General features: G+C 39.7%; 1 protein-coding gene and 1 long non-coding RNA gene across 2 annotated transcripts in view; one reads left to right on the plus strand and one right to left on the minus strand.

Moving 5' to 3' along the window:
• Dennd11 (DENN domain containing 11) overlaps positions 1-19,652 on the minus strand; it is a 40,805-nt gene that overhangs the window by 10,347 nt on the left and 10,806 nt on the right. Inside the window, exons 2-4 of the mRNA XM_046434194.1 lie at positions 16,374-16,473; positions 15,307-15,465; positions 5,508-5,661 (exon numbers count right to left, since the gene is read on the minus strand). Coding sequence (XP_046290150.1) covers positions 5,508-5,661; positions 15,307-15,465; positions 16,374-16,473 — 413 coding nt within the window. The remainder of the gene's footprint in view (positions 1-5,507; positions 5,662-15,306; positions 15,466-16,373; positions 16,474-19,652) is intronic.
• LOC124086174 (uncharacterized) lies at positions 1,849-15,326 on the plus strand. The gene is made up of 3 exons (XR_006849721.2): positions 1,849-2,998; positions 3,730-3,973; positions 11,657-15,326. It is a non-coding gene; the product is annotated as an uncharacterized LOC124086174 (long non-coding RNA).

Here is a 19,652-nt window from a genome sequence, read left to right on the forward strand (position 1 = left end):
CATCAGGTGGCCTGCTATTGTGCAAAGCAAGGGGTCTACAGGGGGCACAGGCAGGGGGAACCCCAGGGTCACTTGCTGGGAACCCTCAGGGCCCTTCCTTTTCATGTGAATTGCAGACAGCCTGCATCCAGGAGTATCGGAGAGGTGAAGAGGATAAGCTCTGCCCCCAGGAAGGCTGAATCCAGTCCCAGTTCTCCCATTCACTAACGGGGAGGCCTGGACAGAGCAGCTCACTTTTATTTTTTCTTTTTTTTAAATTTTTTTTTTATTTTTTAATTTTTTTCTCTTTAGTTATACACAATAGTAGAATCTATTTTAACATAATCATATAAGCATGGAATATATCTTGTTCTAATCAGATCCCATTACCTCTCCTTCCTTTTCCCTCTCCCCAACCCCGTTCCCTTCCTTCTATTGCTCTTTCTGCAATTTACCCATATTTATTTATTTATTTAAATTAAATTCTTATAGCTCACTTACCTAGTTCACTTTCCTACTTTGTAAAACAGGGAGGCCATCACCTACCTCGAATGGCCATAAGGACCACCTGAGGCAAAACATTAAATACTTAGCAACTAGGAATGGCCCATATACAGGGACCACTAGGTCATTTACAGAACAGAAAGTTCAAACCAGGTGCCCGTGAGCCTTCCAGCAGGTTATTTCCATGCCTAAGTGTCAGATGGAAGAGCCATCATTTCCCACTAGTGATGCAGGAAAGAGCAGTCCTGAAGAAAGGCAGCCCTATCAAAGCTGTGGGCTGGGTTTAAGGACTGAGAGCCCTTGGAAAGGGCCAAACCAAATACCTGAGCCCTGAGAAGGCTTCTGTGCTCTGCCAGCCAAGACCAGAGCTGTCCTTGGCCCTCCAAGACTGCACCTAGATGACTGGGATGGGCATTTCCCTTTCCAAGGCACTGACCATTCACTTGCCACAGGCTGTGGCGAAAGGCTGCCCTCCACTGAGTATGCTCTATCTGTGTCCTACCTACTCCTCTGCCAGCACATCCAAACCACCAAGAGGAAAGGCACCAAGTGTGGTCAGCACCCTCCCCACCACCTTTCACCCAGTCATACAGCAACAGACAGGAAGGGAGCTGAAGCACAGCCCATCCTCCCCACCTTCCCTCCCTCCGGCTTCTCCAAGCCCTTAACGTGCTTCCACTCAGGAAGGCCTGGCCAGGCTTGCACCAGTGTGTCCTGCATCAGAGAGTCCACAAACCAATGAGCCTTAATCAATTCTTATCTCGTTTATTTGTTTACTCAAGAACACAGGTTTGCATTTTAAGAGAAATCTAAGTGCTTACTACTGCCTCACTCATGAGAGTCAGCTGAAGAGACCTCATACCCCTCATTGACCCTGTTCAAAAGCATGAGACAGACTTGTCTCCTGCTCAATTTAAATGTTTCCCTTTTTTCACCCTCACTCCTCTGTGGCTTTCACAGAGAATTCTCTTTGCATAATGCCTACAATTTCAGTTTTTATGTTTTCCCTCCAATCTTCCAAGCCAGAACCCCATCCTCTTCTTACTCCCTATCCATTGCTGGCAAACCCTGGGGTTCCATCTTCAACATCCTATGCCCTCCACTTGGGGATCCATTTGCTCCTGGAGCTGCATCCTGCCCTCATCCCTCCACTGCCCTATGGTACAGTGAACAGCCACTCACTGGACCGCTCCAGAGGCTTCCATCCTCTTCCTCCATTCTAGGTTCTTATTTTTATTTTCTTCCACAACAGTCTTACATCTGATTCCTATTTTTAAAAATCACTTAAAATTTTTTTATACATGAGTACACATTGTAAAGATTCATCAAACTATATACTTAGAATTTTTAACTTGTTCCCATAAATGTTATATTTCAGTAAAATGCTTATAGACAAATTTCTATATTCATATATATACATATATTTGACATATATACAAATATATACACACATATATATGTACATATATGTGTGTGATTTTCCATAAATGAAGAATGGAATCATATCAGTTTTCCCTCTTTATCTGTGGAGGACCAGCTCCATGGCCCCTCACAGATGCCAAAATCTGTAGATGTGCAATACCTTATAAAATGGAATAGGATCTGCATATATCTTCCTGTATACTTTAAAGTATTTCTGGGCTACTTATAATACCTAAGAGAATGTAAATACTATGTGATATTTGTTGTACTGCATTATTTACAGAATGACAAAAAGTCTCTATGTGTTTAGTACAGATGCAGTTTTCAAAAAAATATTTTCAATCTGCAGTGCTCAAATCTGTGGATATAGAACCACAGACACAAAGGGCTGACTGTAGAGCACTTTTTTAGGGCTGCCATCTCCTCCTGGCTCTTTTCTTTTTTATATACCTAAGGATTACCCTCTTCTCCCCTCCATGCTTTACCTCACCCCAGGTCATATATGAATTAATAACATGGTATACAACCATCCATAGTTCTCCATGCTCAGGGATGCACATATCTGTATCTATACCTAAGTCTATCAATATTTTTAAAATTGATTATATCATCCATAGTTTTCTGCCCCTTGCTAGTCTCAAACAAATAGGCCATCCCAATCAGCATCTCATACTCTAATTCATTATCTACAATAACTATTTACTATATGGGCATTCTAGTTTTCTACCACCCTGAGCAGTGTTGAATTAAACATGTTTACACATACATCATTCAGGTGGGTTTACAGCTAGAGGACACCTTGAGAAGTGAACTACTGAAAAAAAAGCACATGTATTTTTAATTTTAATATGCTGACATTATTTTTTTTATAAGAAGACATCTGTAATCTATGAAAGTACTCTTTTCTCTGCAGTTCCTTGGATCTTTTTTTTTTTTAAGAGAGAGAGAGAATTTTTTTTAATATTTATTTTTTTTAGTTTTTGGCAGACACAACATCTTTGTTTGTATGTGGTGCTGAGGATCGAACCCGGGACGCACGCATGCCAGGCGAGCGCTTGAGCCACCCCCAGCCCAGTTCCTTGGATCTTAACTGGTATGTTAATGAGCTGCCCTCAATAGGGCTAAAGCATATGGCAATTTTCTCTTTTCTCCCTTTATCCCTCCTTCTTGGCCTCTTGGGAAGAGGAATCTAGGAACATTCAGGTCAGATGTTGGTCACTTCCCCATGGCTTTGGAACTAGCCCACCAGCAATTTCCCTCAGAAGAAACAGAATTAGGGGCAGGGTGCAGATCAAGACAAGCCCAGAATGCCCCTGATCACCCTCAGACCATTTCTGTCTCTCAGCCCATGTCATAGGACTGAGAAGTCTGAAAACTCCATTTACTGGACCCCCAGTAAACGGGAGGGAGGGAGGGAGGGAGGAAGGAAGGAAGGAACGAAGGAAGGAAGGAAGGAGTTCTCTGCAGCAGAAAAAGACACCTGACTCCAGCTTCCAACATTTCTGAGCACTCTCATGCCCCTGAGAGGTGAAGAATCAGGAGTACAGTGCTACCCTCAGAGATCTAACTATGGGCTGTGCTGAGGCCCCTCCTCCAAGCTCCCACAGTTCTCATAAAGACACCCCCTCCCCTTTGTTGCTCCAGCACCTGTGGATCCATCCTGTTGGTATTTATAGCCTTATGCAATTCCCTGTTCCCCTGGAGTAACTTGCTTCTAATCAAACGAATATGGCTATATGGCAGGTTGTCACTTCCATGATTAGGTTACAAAGGATTCTGACATCTATATTGCTAACCAACCCTTTCTTGCTGGTTTTGATGAAGCAAGCTGCCATACGGAGAAATCCCATAACTAAGAACAGCCAGCAAGTACTGAGGACTTCAGTTCAATATCCCCAAAGAAATCTAATCCTACCAATACCCACACGAGCTTAGAAGTGGCTAATTTTCTTGTTGAACCTTCTAATGACACCCCAATACAAGCTGACACCTCAACTGCAGTATCACAAAAGACAATGAAGGAGAAGACCCAGTCAAGTCATGCCTGGATTCCTGACTCACAGACACGGTAAGGTAATAAATAAGTACTCTTCAAGTTTTACTCTTGAGTAATTTATTATGCAGCAATCTATGAGTAATAGGTATTACATAGCAAAGGGAAGATGCTGTTCTCCAAGAACTCTGCTTAAGGACCATGCCCTGCTGCTTTGAAATGGAAAAAATGGAACTTTTCCAAACATCATGAAGCCCAATCAATGTTGTAGGAGGCAGAGGCTCAACACCAGCCCTGGCTTTGACTGTGCATTGAAAGCCCAGATATAAAAGACAGGCTCATCTTCCATGGTGAGGACCAGCTTCAGTCCCACCTATTCCTTTGGGCTTCCAACTCCTGTTTACTGATTCCCTATATTGAATTAGTTTGAAATACTTAATGTGGTCTCTGCTTTCCTGATAAGACCCTAACTGTTACTTTTTAGGGTTCAAATTCCATGGCCTACTATTTAAAGTTTTCCCAATCTGAATCCAGTCTATCTTTCCAGCCTTTTCTCTTATGACCAGGTGACATAAAAATTTAATCCCGACAAGTTTGCTCATACCCATGAGCTTGTCTTGTGTTTTCCCATATCCACATCTTCGCAAAGGCAGTGAAATAGGGTAGACTGAGCACTGGCTTCAGCACATGTCCTATGTAAACATAAGTCCTGCACTATCTCCTACTAACTGTAAGGCCTAAAGAAAATCATGGAACCTTTTTGAGCCTTGATTGCTTTAGGTGGAAAACAGGGATTAAAAAAATAATCATAAAGATATACTGCACCTATTAAAAAACAAAATAAGGAGTACTGTGACAGGTACAGATAAAAAGCCAGCATAATGTTTTGTTCACAAAACCTGCTGAGACAATGGTAGACCATGGCTCACTGTCGCTCATGCCTTTCTCTCAGTCTGGAATTAGCATCCCTCACTTTCCACTTAGACAAATGCTTCAGGGGCCAACTTCTCTTCCAAGATGGCTTCTCTCTTAAACTCATGTATAATTCTTGTAAGAGGGGAGCTCTAGGTTTCAACTGAACTGTCTTGTGATCAACCACAAAGGAGGCAAAAGGAAGATAAAGGAGATTCATGTTCTTAGTCATCTCTGTAAACTTTAAACACCTAACATTTTGTATTTTGTTGACTATAAACAATATATATTCTAGAACTGAAAGCAAAGTGCTACAGGAAAAACAGAAAATATTAAAAATATTGTAACTAAAAAACATACCTGTTTATCAAACTTTTCATTTTCAGTCACGTCTGGCATTATAGTATCTGATGCAACCAACAGAATCCAATCCATTTTCTCCCTCCTAGGAGCCCAGCGTGACTGGCATGTCTATCACACTTGGCTTTGCATTATGAGAACTGTCCGGAAGGCATAGTGATTAAGATAACTTGCCTTAGGTTTTAAGTGAACCCAAAAGCTATGTTATAACCAATTGTATCAAAAGCAGACTTTCTGCATGAGCCCAAGACACCAATTCCTTATTAATTAAAAATTAATCTACAACAACTGTTCCCAGACCCACATCCAGGATGGTGTGAGAGTGTGGCAGCCTCACCTTCATCTCAGGGTACATGTAGCGGTGGATGGAGGGCAGCCAGTAGACAGGGGGCAGGTTGCTGCCTCTCCCAGGACCAGCGTGGAGCACCCCTTTCTTGTCCTCATAAAATGCAGCCAGGTGAGAGTAATGTCCTGGCGTCTCCAGCTGGTGCCTGCACGACACACACAAATGTGCACAGTGAGAACAGCTCTGGCTGTGGCATGCAGCTCAACCCGTGCCTCCAGGGTTAAAGGCAAGGGGACACTCAGAAAATCTGCACTTTGAGGTTGCCTTGAGGCCTCCCTTGGTGTGACAGAAGATCCTAGGAAAAAGCTCACACAAGGAGCCTGAGCCACCCTGAGAGCAACATGTAAAGCCTTCTCTTTCTCGTGGGAAACAAATTAACAGGCTTTGGCTAACATCTATTGTTCTTGAGCAAAATATGCTAAAGATTGTGTGCTGCTTCCCAGAGGATGGCTGTCCACTGTGAGGACGGATAACCTGGAAGATCACAAATTCCCTGCTTAAAATTGCTCTTTGTTTACACTTCATGCTTGCTTGCTCTCATTGTTCTTATAAAAGAGCAGGGAGAAGCTTCTCCTTCAGTGTCCCAAGTAAGGGAAAGCAGTTATTACTGGGTATCACTGAGGGCTTAAAAATTCACATCAAGTAATAAAGAAATACAACATGCCAGAATCTCTTCTCCTCCCACCCTGGTCTTCTCCTTTACTCAGGTCAGATACCCTGTTAACAGACCCCCAAATCCAAGAAAGTTGAGGCAGTAGATCATCTGGAATGCAGAATGCTGCCTCCCAAGTTAAAGCACTTTGTTCACGGGGAATATTCGTGGTTGAAATTTGTCCTCCAAGAAAAAATATGCTGGGATCCTAATCCCCAGTCTCTCAGGAGGTGGCCTTCTTTAGATAGGGCTTTTACAGAGGTAACCAAGCTACAAGTTCATCAGAGTGATCCCTAATCCAGTAAGACTTCTAGAAAGGGGAACTCTGAATACACACTTGGGCACACACACCAGCACCTAAGGATGAGGGAGAGAGGCAGGTGCCGCACTCACATGCCCAGGAGACCAACATCTGCCAACAAAACCAGTAGCCAGAGGGGAGGCATGGAACAGATTCTCACAGGGAACCAACCCTACAGACTGTTGCTCTAGCCACCCAGTTTCTGATACTTTGTTGTACATTCCCAGCAAACCAATACAGAAAGGAATAAGAGGACCTCAACCCCTTTTAGCACATTTTTATTTTCTTGGTATCTTATTTCCATGTAATCATGAAAAAGAAACACAATACAGCTCCACTAAGTGAGAGAGGCATTCCTAATTAGGTTGACCCTGGAATAACAGTAATTAAGAACAGGCAATACCCACTGCCCCTCCACACACCAACCTGCCACATGACTCACTCCAAACTAAAACAAACTCATCAAAGATTTCCACTGAACAAATGATAGGCCAGCTATTCTTCTACCCTCCACTCCAGAGTGACTTATAGCACTCAATATCAAGGTGATGGTTGAGATACTTTCAGGCACCTTTGTCTAATATAAGATAACTGAAGTTATGTGGGTTAGACTCTGTGTCCTCTATTCTGTACCACTGGTCTACAGGTCTATTTTGGTGCCAATACTATGCTGTTTTTGTTACTATTGCTCTGTAGTATAGTTTTAGGTCAGGAATAGTAATACCACCAGCTTCATTCTTCTTGCTAAGGATTGCTTTGGCTATGCTGGGTCTCTTATTTTTCTAGACAAAGTTCATGATTGCTTTTTCTATTTCTATAAAGAAAACCATTGGGATTTTGATTGGGATTGCATTGAATCTAGTGCTTTTGGTAGTATGGTCATTTGACAATATTAATTCTGTCTATCCAAGAACAAGGGAGATCTTTCCATCTTCTAAGGTCTTCTTTAATTTCTTTCTTTAGCATGTTGTAGTTTTCGTTATAGAGGTCTTTCACCTCTTTTGTTAAATATTCCCAAGCATATATATACATTTTTTTTTTGAGGCTATTGCAAATGGGGTGGTTTTCCTAGTTTCACTTTCAGCAGATTTGTCACTGGTGTACAGAAATGGCTTTGATTTATGGGTGTTGATTTTATATCCAGCTACTTTGCTGAATTCATCTATTTGTTCTAGGAGACTTCTGGTGGCATGTTTTGGGTCTTTTAGGTATAACATCATATCACAAATAGCGATAATTTGAGTTCTTCTTTTCCTATCAATATCCCTTTAACTTCTTTTGTCTGTCTAATTGCTCTGGCTAGAGTTTCAAAACTATGCTAAAATAGGAGTGGTGACAGAGGGCATCCCTGTCTTATTCCAGTTTTTAGAGGGAATCCTTTCAATTTTTCTCCATTTAGAATGATGTTGGCTGGGAGTTTAGCATAGATAGCATTTACAATGTTGAGGTTCCTGTTATTTCTATTTTTTCTAGTGTTTTGAACATGAAGGGATGCTGTATTTTATCAAATGCTTTCTCAGCATCTATTGAGATGATCATATGATTTTTATCTTTGAGTCTATTGATGTGATTAATTACATTTATTGATTTCCATATGTTGAACTAACCTTGCATTCCTGAGATGAACCCTACTTGATCATGATGCACTATCTTTTTGATGTTTTTGTATTCAATTTGCAAGAATTTTATTGAGAATTTTTACATCTATATTCATTAGAAATATTGGTCTGAAGTTCTCTTTTTTAATATTTATTTTTTAAGTTGTAGTTGTACACAACACCCTCATTGCATCTATTTTTATGTGGTGCTGAGGATCGAACCAAGGGCCCGGCATATACTAGGCAAATGCTCCACCCATGAGCCACAACTCCAACCCCTGAAGTTTTCTTTCTTTGATGTGTCTTTGTCTGGTTTGGGAGTCAGGGTAATATTGGTCCCATAGAATGTGTTTCAAAATGCTCCCTCCTTTTCTATTTCATGAAATAGTTTGAGAAGTACTGGTATTAGTTCTTCTTTAAAGGTCTTGTAGAACTCAATTGTGTGTCCATCCAGTCCTGGGCTTTTTCTTGGTTGGTGGGCTTCAGGAAAATTTGTATTTAAAAAAAAAATAATATCACTATATTAAAAAATAATTGCTAAAATGAGTTCCTCTGGGAAATAGCTAATTTTGTGGGTTCCTATACATTTTGTTTTAAGCTTTGCACTAGCCAGGTGATACAATAATGACTAGGAGGTGCTTCTAATAATTTCTGACACTCTTACAAATGTTCTTGGAGTAGACAGAAAATCCATGGTGGCAAAGTTGTGTCTAATTATTCTGAAAGGATGGCAGTTTTCAGTTATTCCTCAAGGATTTGTGTGAAGTTGCTGAAAGTTCAACTAATAGAAAATTACAGACAACTAATAAGTTCAAAGGTGTTTTCATTAGAACCCATTTTCCCTAAAAATAACACCAAGAATCTGTATGTTTTGATCTAAAAGGGGTGGTATCAAGGGTAATTTATTTATTTATATGTGTATGTGTATAAATCATATATATTTATGTTATATACATATGTGTATATGTGTATATGCATATAACATAAATATATATAAAACATAATTTATATTTATGCATGTATAAACAAATTATATATATTATATACAAGTGTGTGTGTGTGTGTGTGTGTGTGTGTGTGTGTAATTGGCAGTTCCTGGATTTAACAACTATTGTATGAAAGCCTCAAAATGTAAATACACTGAAGGTTTTACAACAAACAATACAAGATAAACCAAAAACTATAAGTAAGGCTGAGAGTGCTTCAAGACAAATTGATCTTCAACAGATGTAAAAGAACATCCTCCTGGTGCGCTTACATATTAGAATGCTAATATTAAGAAAGTTCCACACTGAAATCCATGCCAAGCAATCTGCGGAAAGCATCCAAGAGACACCACATGGTAAAAACTAGTAATAACTGGCTCAATATATGCTACAGAGCTGAAACCACGGGATTCTGAACCAGATTAAAGATTCTTCTGAAGGACCAGAGACACTGGGGTTCTCTTTAAGTTCACATCCACTTCACTGATAAATCTCAGGCAGGTGCGACTATGCAGATGCCCAATGCACCAACCTGCCTTTCCTAATGCATCCTGCAACAATTCATACTGTGGAGAAACCCGAGATGCCTCTGTGCAGCGACTGCACTTCATCACTCTGGTGTGTTCCTTATGGATCTGAACAAGTCTGCCTTCTGGCTTTGCAAGTACAGAAAGACAGGCATTTCCATTACTGTTGGTGCAGGGACCAAATGGTACCACCTTTCTGTAGGCTAAATTATAATTTGCATCAAATTATATACTGTGTATGTGTGCACGCTCTGACTCAATGATTCCATTTCTAGGAAGGTGGCCTAAAGAAGTATGCATGGATATGAATGATCATTTACTCACAGGATGCTCATGTCTATGAGTTGTGAAAAACAAGAAACCTAAAATCCCAATAACAGTGAAATAGTTAAACTGTGATTTATCTCTGTATATTGACATACTGTGAAACCACCAAAATAATGCTGAGAACTACCAATCATAATTCAGTGAAAGGTTAACAAACCAAGTTACAAAACTTAAATATTCAACATCAGAATCCTTTTTTTAAAAAAGTACTGTATGTGTATATATTTATACATGTGGAAAAGATAACAAAATGTTAACAGCAGATATACCTGAAAGCATGATCTTTTTCCTTTAGGCTTTTCTCTATTTTTTCAAGTTTTCTACAATAACTATAGTATATGTTAATTTTATATTTAGTGTTCTAAAATTTTTCATTATGGAAACTTTTAAAAATACAGACACACAAATGGAAAGGAGAATAATGAGCCCCATGTATCCATTGCTCAGCTTCAATAGTTACCAATATTTGAGCAACATGGTTACATCTATTCCCTATACCCTACCACTAATACTTTTCTTTTTCCTGAAATGTCTCAAAAAAAAAAAAAAAATCCCACATAACATTTTACCCACAGATATAAAGTATAATTAAAAATTAACTGATAAAGTATAATTAAAAATTAACATAATATACAATCACCATGCCATTATCTCATCTAACAAAATTAAATAATACCTTAATGTATACTAATAACCACTTTATATTCAAATTACAACAACTATCCCCAAAATGACATTTTATAGTTGCTTTGTTTAAATCAAGATCTAAACATTAGGTCCAAAAATATGGTCATGTGTCTTAGTTCCCTTTTATTCTAATTTTTTAAATTAGAAAATAGTTACTTGCTGTCTTTTGATTAATAAGAAATAATAATAGAACTCCAATTAGATATTGAAGGCAAGAGTTGTAGATGAAACACTAATAAGTTTGGGACATCAGAAGTCTGAAAAAATATGCAACACAGGTTAGGTATTGCAGAATCAACTCTAGTTAAATTTAGTGACAGCCACAAGGAAATTTACCCTTGCCTAGACTTAATTCAGTTTTCCTCATGCTCTGTCACACAAGTCTCTTCTTTCATGTTGCCTTTAGTCTTCTTTAATCACTAGGTTGGAAAACCTTGCTAGCTATGACTCCAAATCTAGCAGTCATAAAAAGAAAAAAAATATATCAACACAAGAAAAAAGTGATAAAAAACAAATGAAAGTGGGAAAATATTTTCAATTTATATCACAAAGAGAAAATTTCCCTATTATACAGCAAACTCCTAGAAATTAATAAGGTCAAGAACAACAATAAAATGTAGCAAAGGCTAGAAACAGCTGACAGAAAAGAAAATGCAAATGACTTATAGGTGCTCAACCTCACTTATAAGAAGAAAAATACTTATAAAAACTACGCTGGGGTATTATTTCAATCCATCAGAATGCCAAAAAATTCAAAACTTTAATTTTTGTATTGGCAATGATGGGATGGAACAGGCATTCTCCTACATTACTACTGGGCATGGGAAAGTGTTCCACTTATATGGAATGCAATTTGACAAGATTTCTTAAAATCATAAATACATACACCACTTAAACTACTAATTTCATTTCTGGAAATTTAATGTATAGATATGTCACTCATGCAAACTGATGCTTGTTCACAGGTATTCAGTGTGATATCAGTTGTAATAGCAAAAGATGAAACAACCAAATGCCTATCAGGAGTAAACTTGATAAATAAAGTGCCGTTCTTCTATACAGGTCATATAATACAGCTGTGAAAAACAACAAAGAAGTTCTCAAGGTACTGGTGTGAGAAGATCTCCCATACTGTTGAATGAAAAAAGTGAGGTACAAACATGTTACCTTTTGTGTGAAAAGGAACAAAATAAGCATTCACATTTGTATTTGTTTATATCCTCATACAAACTTGGGAAGACACATGAGAAATGAACAGTGATTGCTGGGATTGTTGAATAGATGTGGGAACTAGGTGAAGACTTTTCATCGTGCGTCAGGGATGGAAATTGCTGCTCTACTCCTCTTTTAATAAAACCTTCCAAACTTCAGTGATCATATGGACACCCAGCTACACACTACTTTTCCCAGACTCCCTTTCTGCTAGGTGTGGCCAGTCACCAAGAACTGGCCAATGGAGTATGAGCAGAAGTGAGGTGTTCAAGTTCTGGGACTTCAGCATCATTCGTCCTTCTCCTGGTGGAACATGATATGATAATGTGAGTCAGTGTCTACCCTGTGGATGAAGACATTGCTCTAGGGGATGGCATAAGAGAATGACTTATATCCCAGAAGAACCAGTGCAATAGAGCCACCACCCCATACTAGATGGCTTCTCTTCCTCTGGGAGAAAAGCTGAAATTTCTACCTCATGGTAGAAAAGCTGAAATTCTATCTTGTTTTCAGTGCTTTGTGTCTCCTCTTTATTATAGTAACTTAGCCTGAATTTTAGCCAAAGCAGAAGTTATGGACCTTAAAATGAGATACTACAGTATCAATAATTTGGAGCCTCATGGAGCTGGAAAAGCAAATTCTTCTCTACCTAAATTCTTCTCTCCCAGTGCTTAAATGAAATTCTTTAGTTAAGTATTCTTGGACAGACATGGAAGTCAGTCTACTTGAAAGATCAAATAAAGGGTACAGCTTACAAATATTTGCTGAAATGAGGAGGAAAGGGATGGTCAGAAATAGATACCAGTAACTAATTTAGACCCCACTGACTTAAAAACCTTGTCCCAAAAGAGATCTTTGGAGTGGAGACCTGGGACAGACTGGAAGTCATGAGAATCTATTTCGTTTTTGAGAGGCATGTAGTGCCACATGTCTGGCCTATAAAAACCTAGGGCTTCTCAACTCCTGAAAAGACCATTAGACCCCCAAACCTGCACCAGTAAGAAATGTATTCTGGAGCATTTGAATACATGCAAGGACATGTCCTCCAGTGATGGCTTCAGATGGGGCTAAAAGGCCAGGCCAGGAGCCATAGAGAACTATAGACAAGGCGCTGTTCTACCCGGCAGCACCAAGATTCAGCCAAGAGCTCAATGTTCTGCAGGACAAGGACTATGTACAATCCCTGCTCAACAGAATTTCATCACTGCAATGGATTAATGACTGTTTGTATTTCTCATCCCTCACTTTTCCAGGTAAGAACTTGCACAGTGGCTCCTACTTCACCTTCTATGTTGCATTGGGGAGGTGGGGAATGGAAGCAATTCTCTATAGTTTTATAGGTTTTCAAGGTAAGAAGGACCAGGCCCTGATCTAATGAAGGACTGATGTGTATCCACACAGAAATCTTGAATTTTAGGTTAGAGGCATCACCTAGACACTGATTCTTTTTGGTGAGGGAGAAATGGCTTCTATTTGGGAAGAAGAGTGCACGTGGATATATGGATAGCCAAAGGGGAAAACTAAAGCAGAAGCCGCTAATTATTTTCTCAAAGTCTATTCTTTCTGTTTATAATCAAAGCTCAAGAATGTAAAGTGGTCACAGAGTCACACACCTATACTTTTCCCAGTCTATGTTGCTGATAGGTGTATCTTTGTGATTGAGAACTTGATAATAGATGTGACAGGTGATGTATAAACTTCTCTTCTTTCCCTCCTTCCTGTGGGCTGAAATGCAGGTGTATTAGTGGTGAGCAGCTTTGAAAACTCAGACAATACCTTAGAATACAAAAAAAAAAAAAAAAAAAAATTCACTATTAGGATGGTGGTGGCATAATGAGAGAGGGGAAGTGGGTCCCTGCACAACTGTATGGAACACAGCAGGTCACCCATCTTGACTACCTGCCTATGTCAACTACTGTGTGAGATAAAAATTTCTATCTTAATTGAGTCATTGTATTTTTGAGCCTCAGCTATTACTGTTCAGCCAGGACCCTTACTAGCATAATATCTTCTTATAATTTTAGGTTTCTGAGCTGTAAGAATATTGCCTAGGGCTGGGGATGTGGCACAAGTGGTAGCGCGCTTGCCTAGCATTTGTGAGGCACTGGGTTCGATTCTCAGCACCACATAAAAATAAAATAAAAGATATTGTGTCCACCTAAAGAAAAAAAAGAATATATTGCCTATTTGTGATATTAATTTTTAAAAAAGAAATAACTTCCTAAAGGTTTCAGGATACCCATAAAAAAATGTTCCTTTTTAAAAACTCCATAATATTACTTCTTTTTAAAATTTTTTTTTTTTTTTGTAGTTACAGATGGACAGCATACCTTTGTTTATTTTTATATGGTGCTAAAAATCAAACCCAGTGCCTCACATGTGCTAGGCAAGCACTCTGCCACTGAGCTACAGTCTCAGCCATTATAATACTTCTGAGACATAAAATTGAGGAAATATTGCAAACACATGAGAAAAAAAAGATGCAGAGATGTTCACCATTACAGCTCAGCTCCAGAATATAGAGAAGCAGTGAGAAGAAAAAAGAAAGAAAGAGAGAGAGAAAGAAAGAAAGAACAAGAAACATGCTAAATGCTCAACCATAGGGAATAACCGTATACACTTCAGGACAGATCCAGCTTTTCTGATCTTTACAAGTGAAACTATGTTTAACATATTTCATCAAAATTACCTATTTGAAAAAGTAAATCGTCAGATTAATAAGCTATTAATCCTATCTTTGCAAAGTATTTCCACTCTAAAATGATATTCACTGATACTGACAATGGATCTTTGAATGTTAATATTTGAGAGGAATTTTTTGATTATTTTGTATTTTAAATATTAAAATAATAAACATACTTTTTCACAAATAATAAATTTCATGTTGTTTCAAGATAGGTATTTCTTAAAATTTTTTAAATAATGATAAATTCTAAAGGAATGGCCTACAAAAGTTTTTATACAGGATGATGCCAAGTATTTTCTTTAAGTATAAAAACATATATCAGAAAAGAGGCAAATATGCTAAAATTTTAACAGTGATTTTAGGATTAGAGATAGATTTCCCCTCATAATCTGAAAGGTTATTTGCATAATTAAAAAAAAAAGGTAACTAATAGTTTTGCTGCTTCTGTTAAAAATTCTCCTTCCATGACCCCAAATAGTAAATAATTATACATATAAGAAGTTTAAAGTCTGCCTGACTACTGGGTCAAAGACCTAATTATTGTGTCTTAGGGTAAACAAAGATCACGTACATTTCAACAAATTATTTAACTACGTGCGACGAGAGCATTAGTATAAACTGAAAGCAAACTCACCCAGCACTCATTACACCGTGAAGGACTATTTTACAAGACGTTGGCGGAAAGAAAAAGACCACCCCACGCCTCCTGGAAGGGCACCTGTGGTTCTGGCACAACTTCCATCTCCAGGGACTGCTCTCATGCGCCAGCTGGCAGGCCCTGTTGCCACCCCACATCTGTATGGAAGCCACGTACCGAACCTGGTTCTCCAAGAAGTGCATGTACCGGTAGAGCAGGGTGTAGGAGGGAGAGAGGATGCCCACGGACTTCATTCGTGCACCCCGCTCCAGCTCACTTTCCACGGGCATGTTGGCGAAGCAGGCCAGGCCGAAGAAAGGCCCCTTTCGAAAATAGCTAAAATAGACCAAAATATATAGTGGGGCTCAAAATCAGGAAGAGATTGTGTTTTGTTTTCTTTTGTTCTCTTTTTAAGATGCAATTCCAAACTAAATAAATTGTATCCAGAGCTCCAAATAACAAAGTTCAGCCTTAAAACAAGCCACTTGACCTCACAGAAGAGACAAAGCTCACAGGGATAGAAAACTCGCCAGCTGAGGGTCATCCAGCTGGAGTCAGGACATCTGGTGGGCTTGCTGCTCAATTGCCCATGACCATGGACACATGGACACAGTCCTGTCCCATCCTGACCAGAATGGGGCAGCCAGACCAAGATCCATCTCTAAGCCCCTCTGGAACTAGCTGCCTATTTTCTTGGCATAAACCATGATGATTCTTCTCTCACTTCCTGAGCCTCTGAAGTTTTCGATACTTCTGCCACTTTATTTTCTTCCCCTTTCTCACACTCCATCAGCTATGGTTTCAGTACAATGGGATTAAAGCTAAAAAATTACCCTTAAGGTCTTTCTGCTTGCTCTTCCTCACAAAACTCACAATGCACCAATTACACAGAACTAAAAACTGCCTTTACTTAAAGCTGGAATTCCAACTTTCCGCACCTAGATGTCTTAAGTTAATCGACACTAAGCTGAAAACCACATTAAGCAAGGTCCACATTATTTCTTAGCAAGTCAGAGATCCTCTATGGTAGAGGTTCTTACCTTTGGGGATCATGAAACCCACTGAGAACTTGATGAAAGCTAGAGACCTTATTGCTGGAAAACTAAGATGAGCACAAACTATGCATATATTTTCAGAACATTTATATACCCTACCTGAATACCCCATAAGAGCTCTTGTGCTCTGGAGAGTGTCAGGGGTGGGTGGAAGGAAATGATACAAGACCGAGGTTTGGAAGTACTTACATGAAGTCAGATTGAATTTTATGGGACCCACTGGCCATAGACTTGAATTCAACACCTTCAAGGTCAATGTCTTGAGGTAAGCACCATTCTACCATGTTTCCTGTGGGAAAAGGAGGATACAAGTTAAAAGAAACAAGATTATTCAAAGAAAAGGGCTTTATATGTACCACACATGGCTTCTCAAATATGTACAGCTGACTCAGCCTGGTACAGAGCCACACAGAGGCTCGTGGGTTTGTCTCATGCAGGACCCAATGGATTACCCCACAGGACCAGAGGATGGGCAGCAAGGGAACCCTATCTCTGCTTCATTTGAACAGTCTCTTTTGGCTGATTGTCTTGTGTTCCGCTATTTTTCTCAGCCACTTCCAGATCTCCCTCTCATGGCCTCACTTCTGCCCTCATTTCCTTATCTCATATGCTCCCTTAATCCCTCACGATCTTGTTTCCATCTCACCTTTCTTCAGACACTAATAACTTTGATGAGTCCCAAAACTCTGTTTTTAAAAAATCCTCATTCCCACTGACCTCTTTGTGGTATCTCTCAATTCTTAAAAGTTTCTCTCCTTTCCACTGATTTCCCAGACAGAATACTATTTTGGATCTTTCCCCACTCCTCTGATCAGTGTGGTTCTGCTTCCCTTCCTCTTTCTCCTCTCTCCCCAAATGTGGCCCTTCTTCAAGGGTCAACTGTCAATTCTTTGCTTCCAGAATTTGGGGACAAAGTCACTCATCATTAATTACTGAGATCAACTTTGGAGACACAAAATAGAACAAGACACAGCCCCTGATCATGAAGAGTCCAAAGACAAAGAAAAAAGGAAAGAGAAGGGTGAATGCTGTCACAGAAAGTAGAATTTCAGAATGCAGCAAGGACAAACGTCTGCCAGACTGAGGGAATCCAGAGAACGCCTTGGAATACTCCTTATTGTTTTCATGCCTATTCCAATTTTTTCAAAATAAAACACTAAGTTACTTGTGAGATTTTACTTCTGAACAAACTTCCTATTAACACTCCATACCCTAATTTTCTAGGCATCAAAAATGCCATCCATAATCCCAGTCAACAACAGTGTGTCAGGTACTTGTGTGAGGCATCAGAGAACACAGTCCGGCCTTCCCAGGCAGCAGACAGCCACAGGCGTATCCAGTCCCACTAGGCGTCTTCAAGTAGTTTATTTGCAAAGGAGGAATCCTGATTCCAGCCAACTAATGAATTCACTAAAACAAAAAGCTTGAAAAGGGAATAGAAATTTCCTAAAACAGAAAGACTAGAATAGTAGTGTGCTTGCCAAGGTTATGGACAAGAAAGAGTGGTAAGAGGGTAAGCCTGGGAACAACAGTAAGGATTTGAAGCACATTCCCTCACATTCCTGAATTCCTCTGCTTCCATCCATGTTTATTATGTACATAGTTCAGTGGGGCTTCCCCTGTGGAATGCATCAGGACAGCTGGGGAATTTAAGTGCCAGAGACCTTGCTGAGTTCTACAGAATCAATCTCTCCTTGCCCTGCCACACAGAAGATTCTGCTGATGTGTGCCAGAGGTGAGAATCCATGTGAGGGCCTCTTTCATCACAATGACAACACATGGCCAGCACGGAAGAGTGAAAACCCAGGACAGAGCCACCATGGCCCTCTATAGGTTCTGTCTTCCTTTTTCTCCACCAAGCTGTGTCTGCCAGTGCCCACTGCCTTTCCCTTCCCCGCTCCACAGGCTCGCACTTAGTTTTCTTTCTCCAACACAGCCTGTCCACAACTGCTCAACAGCCTGTAAAACTCTAATGTACATAAACTTTGTACTGAAGTGTAACAAGAGCACAAATTACAACTACACAACCCATTCGATTTACCTAAATTTAATTACAGCCCAGTTCAAGAAGCAGAAAGCACATTATCTGCATACCAAAGGCCCCCTCAGAGCCCTCCAAGTCATATTCTCTCTCAAGACCCTGACTTCATGAATTAGCTTTGTTCTTTTTGAAATTTCTATAAATGCAGTCATAGTTTTTCTGTCTTCTTTTGCTCAATATACTTGTAGGAGACACCCACCTTCATGCATGTGGCAACAATTTGTTCTTCTATGACTTCTGTCATATGCCTAGCAGTTCATCTACTTAACTGTTGATGCCCCTTTAGTTTATTTTCAGTTTAAATCTACTGCAACCAGCACTGCTGTGAACAAAATTCTGTACTTGTCATCTGGTGAATATATGGGTAGTATCTCTGTAAAGCACTAACCTGGTTATACTAAACTATACTCAGAATTCCCTACCTTGTATATTTCCAGTTGAGATTTGGAAGTCAGAAGTGAAACAGTAGCCAAGTTGTGTTCACATGAGTGTGGGAGCATCAGGCAGCTCACCTCCATTGTGGCTTGTCACAGGCTCAGCACAGAGGTGAGAGGCAGCAGCCAGGCCCGCCAATGCTAGATGCTCCTTCAGCTTCTCTGACTTCTAAGCTAGGTATTTTTTTTAACTCCATAATGAAGGACACCAGCTCTTCCTATAGGAAATCCACGTCTTGGAGTCTGACCCAGCCAGGTTCCTGTCCATCATAAGTTCCAGACATTCCCCTTTCCACCTTTTTGCCCTTCCTCCATGACTGTCTACTAAGTGGATCTCAAGCAGCATCTCAGAGACAAGACCACAGCTTTCACAGGCTGCCCACTAGCTCCCACTGTTCCACCGAACAATTCCTGCAGGAAATCCTTTTATGTTTCACCTCATTCTACTCCTCTGATTGACTGAACTTTGACTGAAACAACATGCACACATTTCTAAAAGCAGAACTGCTTTAAACTAAGGAAACTTCTATGATTCTTAAGCTTATGTTAATAGAGTTTCTGCAAAAAAAGAAAAAAAATTCAAAAGTTGTAAAGGGGATTTTTTTTAAACCAAATTATCTTTTTTGGGGGGTGGGTGGGTACCAGGGATTGAACTCAGGGGCACTCAATCACCGGGCCACATCCCTAGCCCTATTTTGTATTTTTTATTTAGAGACAGTGTCTCACGGAGCTGCTCAGTGCCTCCCTGTTGCTGAGGCTGGTTTGAATTCACAATCTTCCTGCCTAAAAAGCCCCCCAAACTGCTTGGGATTACAGGTGTGGTGTCACCACACCTGGCTTGACCAAATTATCTTAAGTGAAACAAAGATGGACTCATTTCTTTACTGTAAGGACTTCTCAGAGCCTTTAATATGCCATTCTATGTTGTGGATCTCAGTGAGATCAAAATATTGCTTAATGTTTCCCAAAATTATTTGGCTACTACACATGCTT

This window comes from Marmota monax, unplaced genomic scaffold, assembly GCF_021218885.2.
Source record: "Marmota monax isolate L192 unplaced genomic scaffold, Marmota_monax_Labrador192_F-V1.1 WCK01_AAM20220418_F8-fsc00122, whole genome shotgun sequence".
Taxonomy (NCBI): Eukaryota; Metazoa; Chordata; class Mammalia; order Rodentia; family Sciuridae; genus Marmota; species Marmota monax.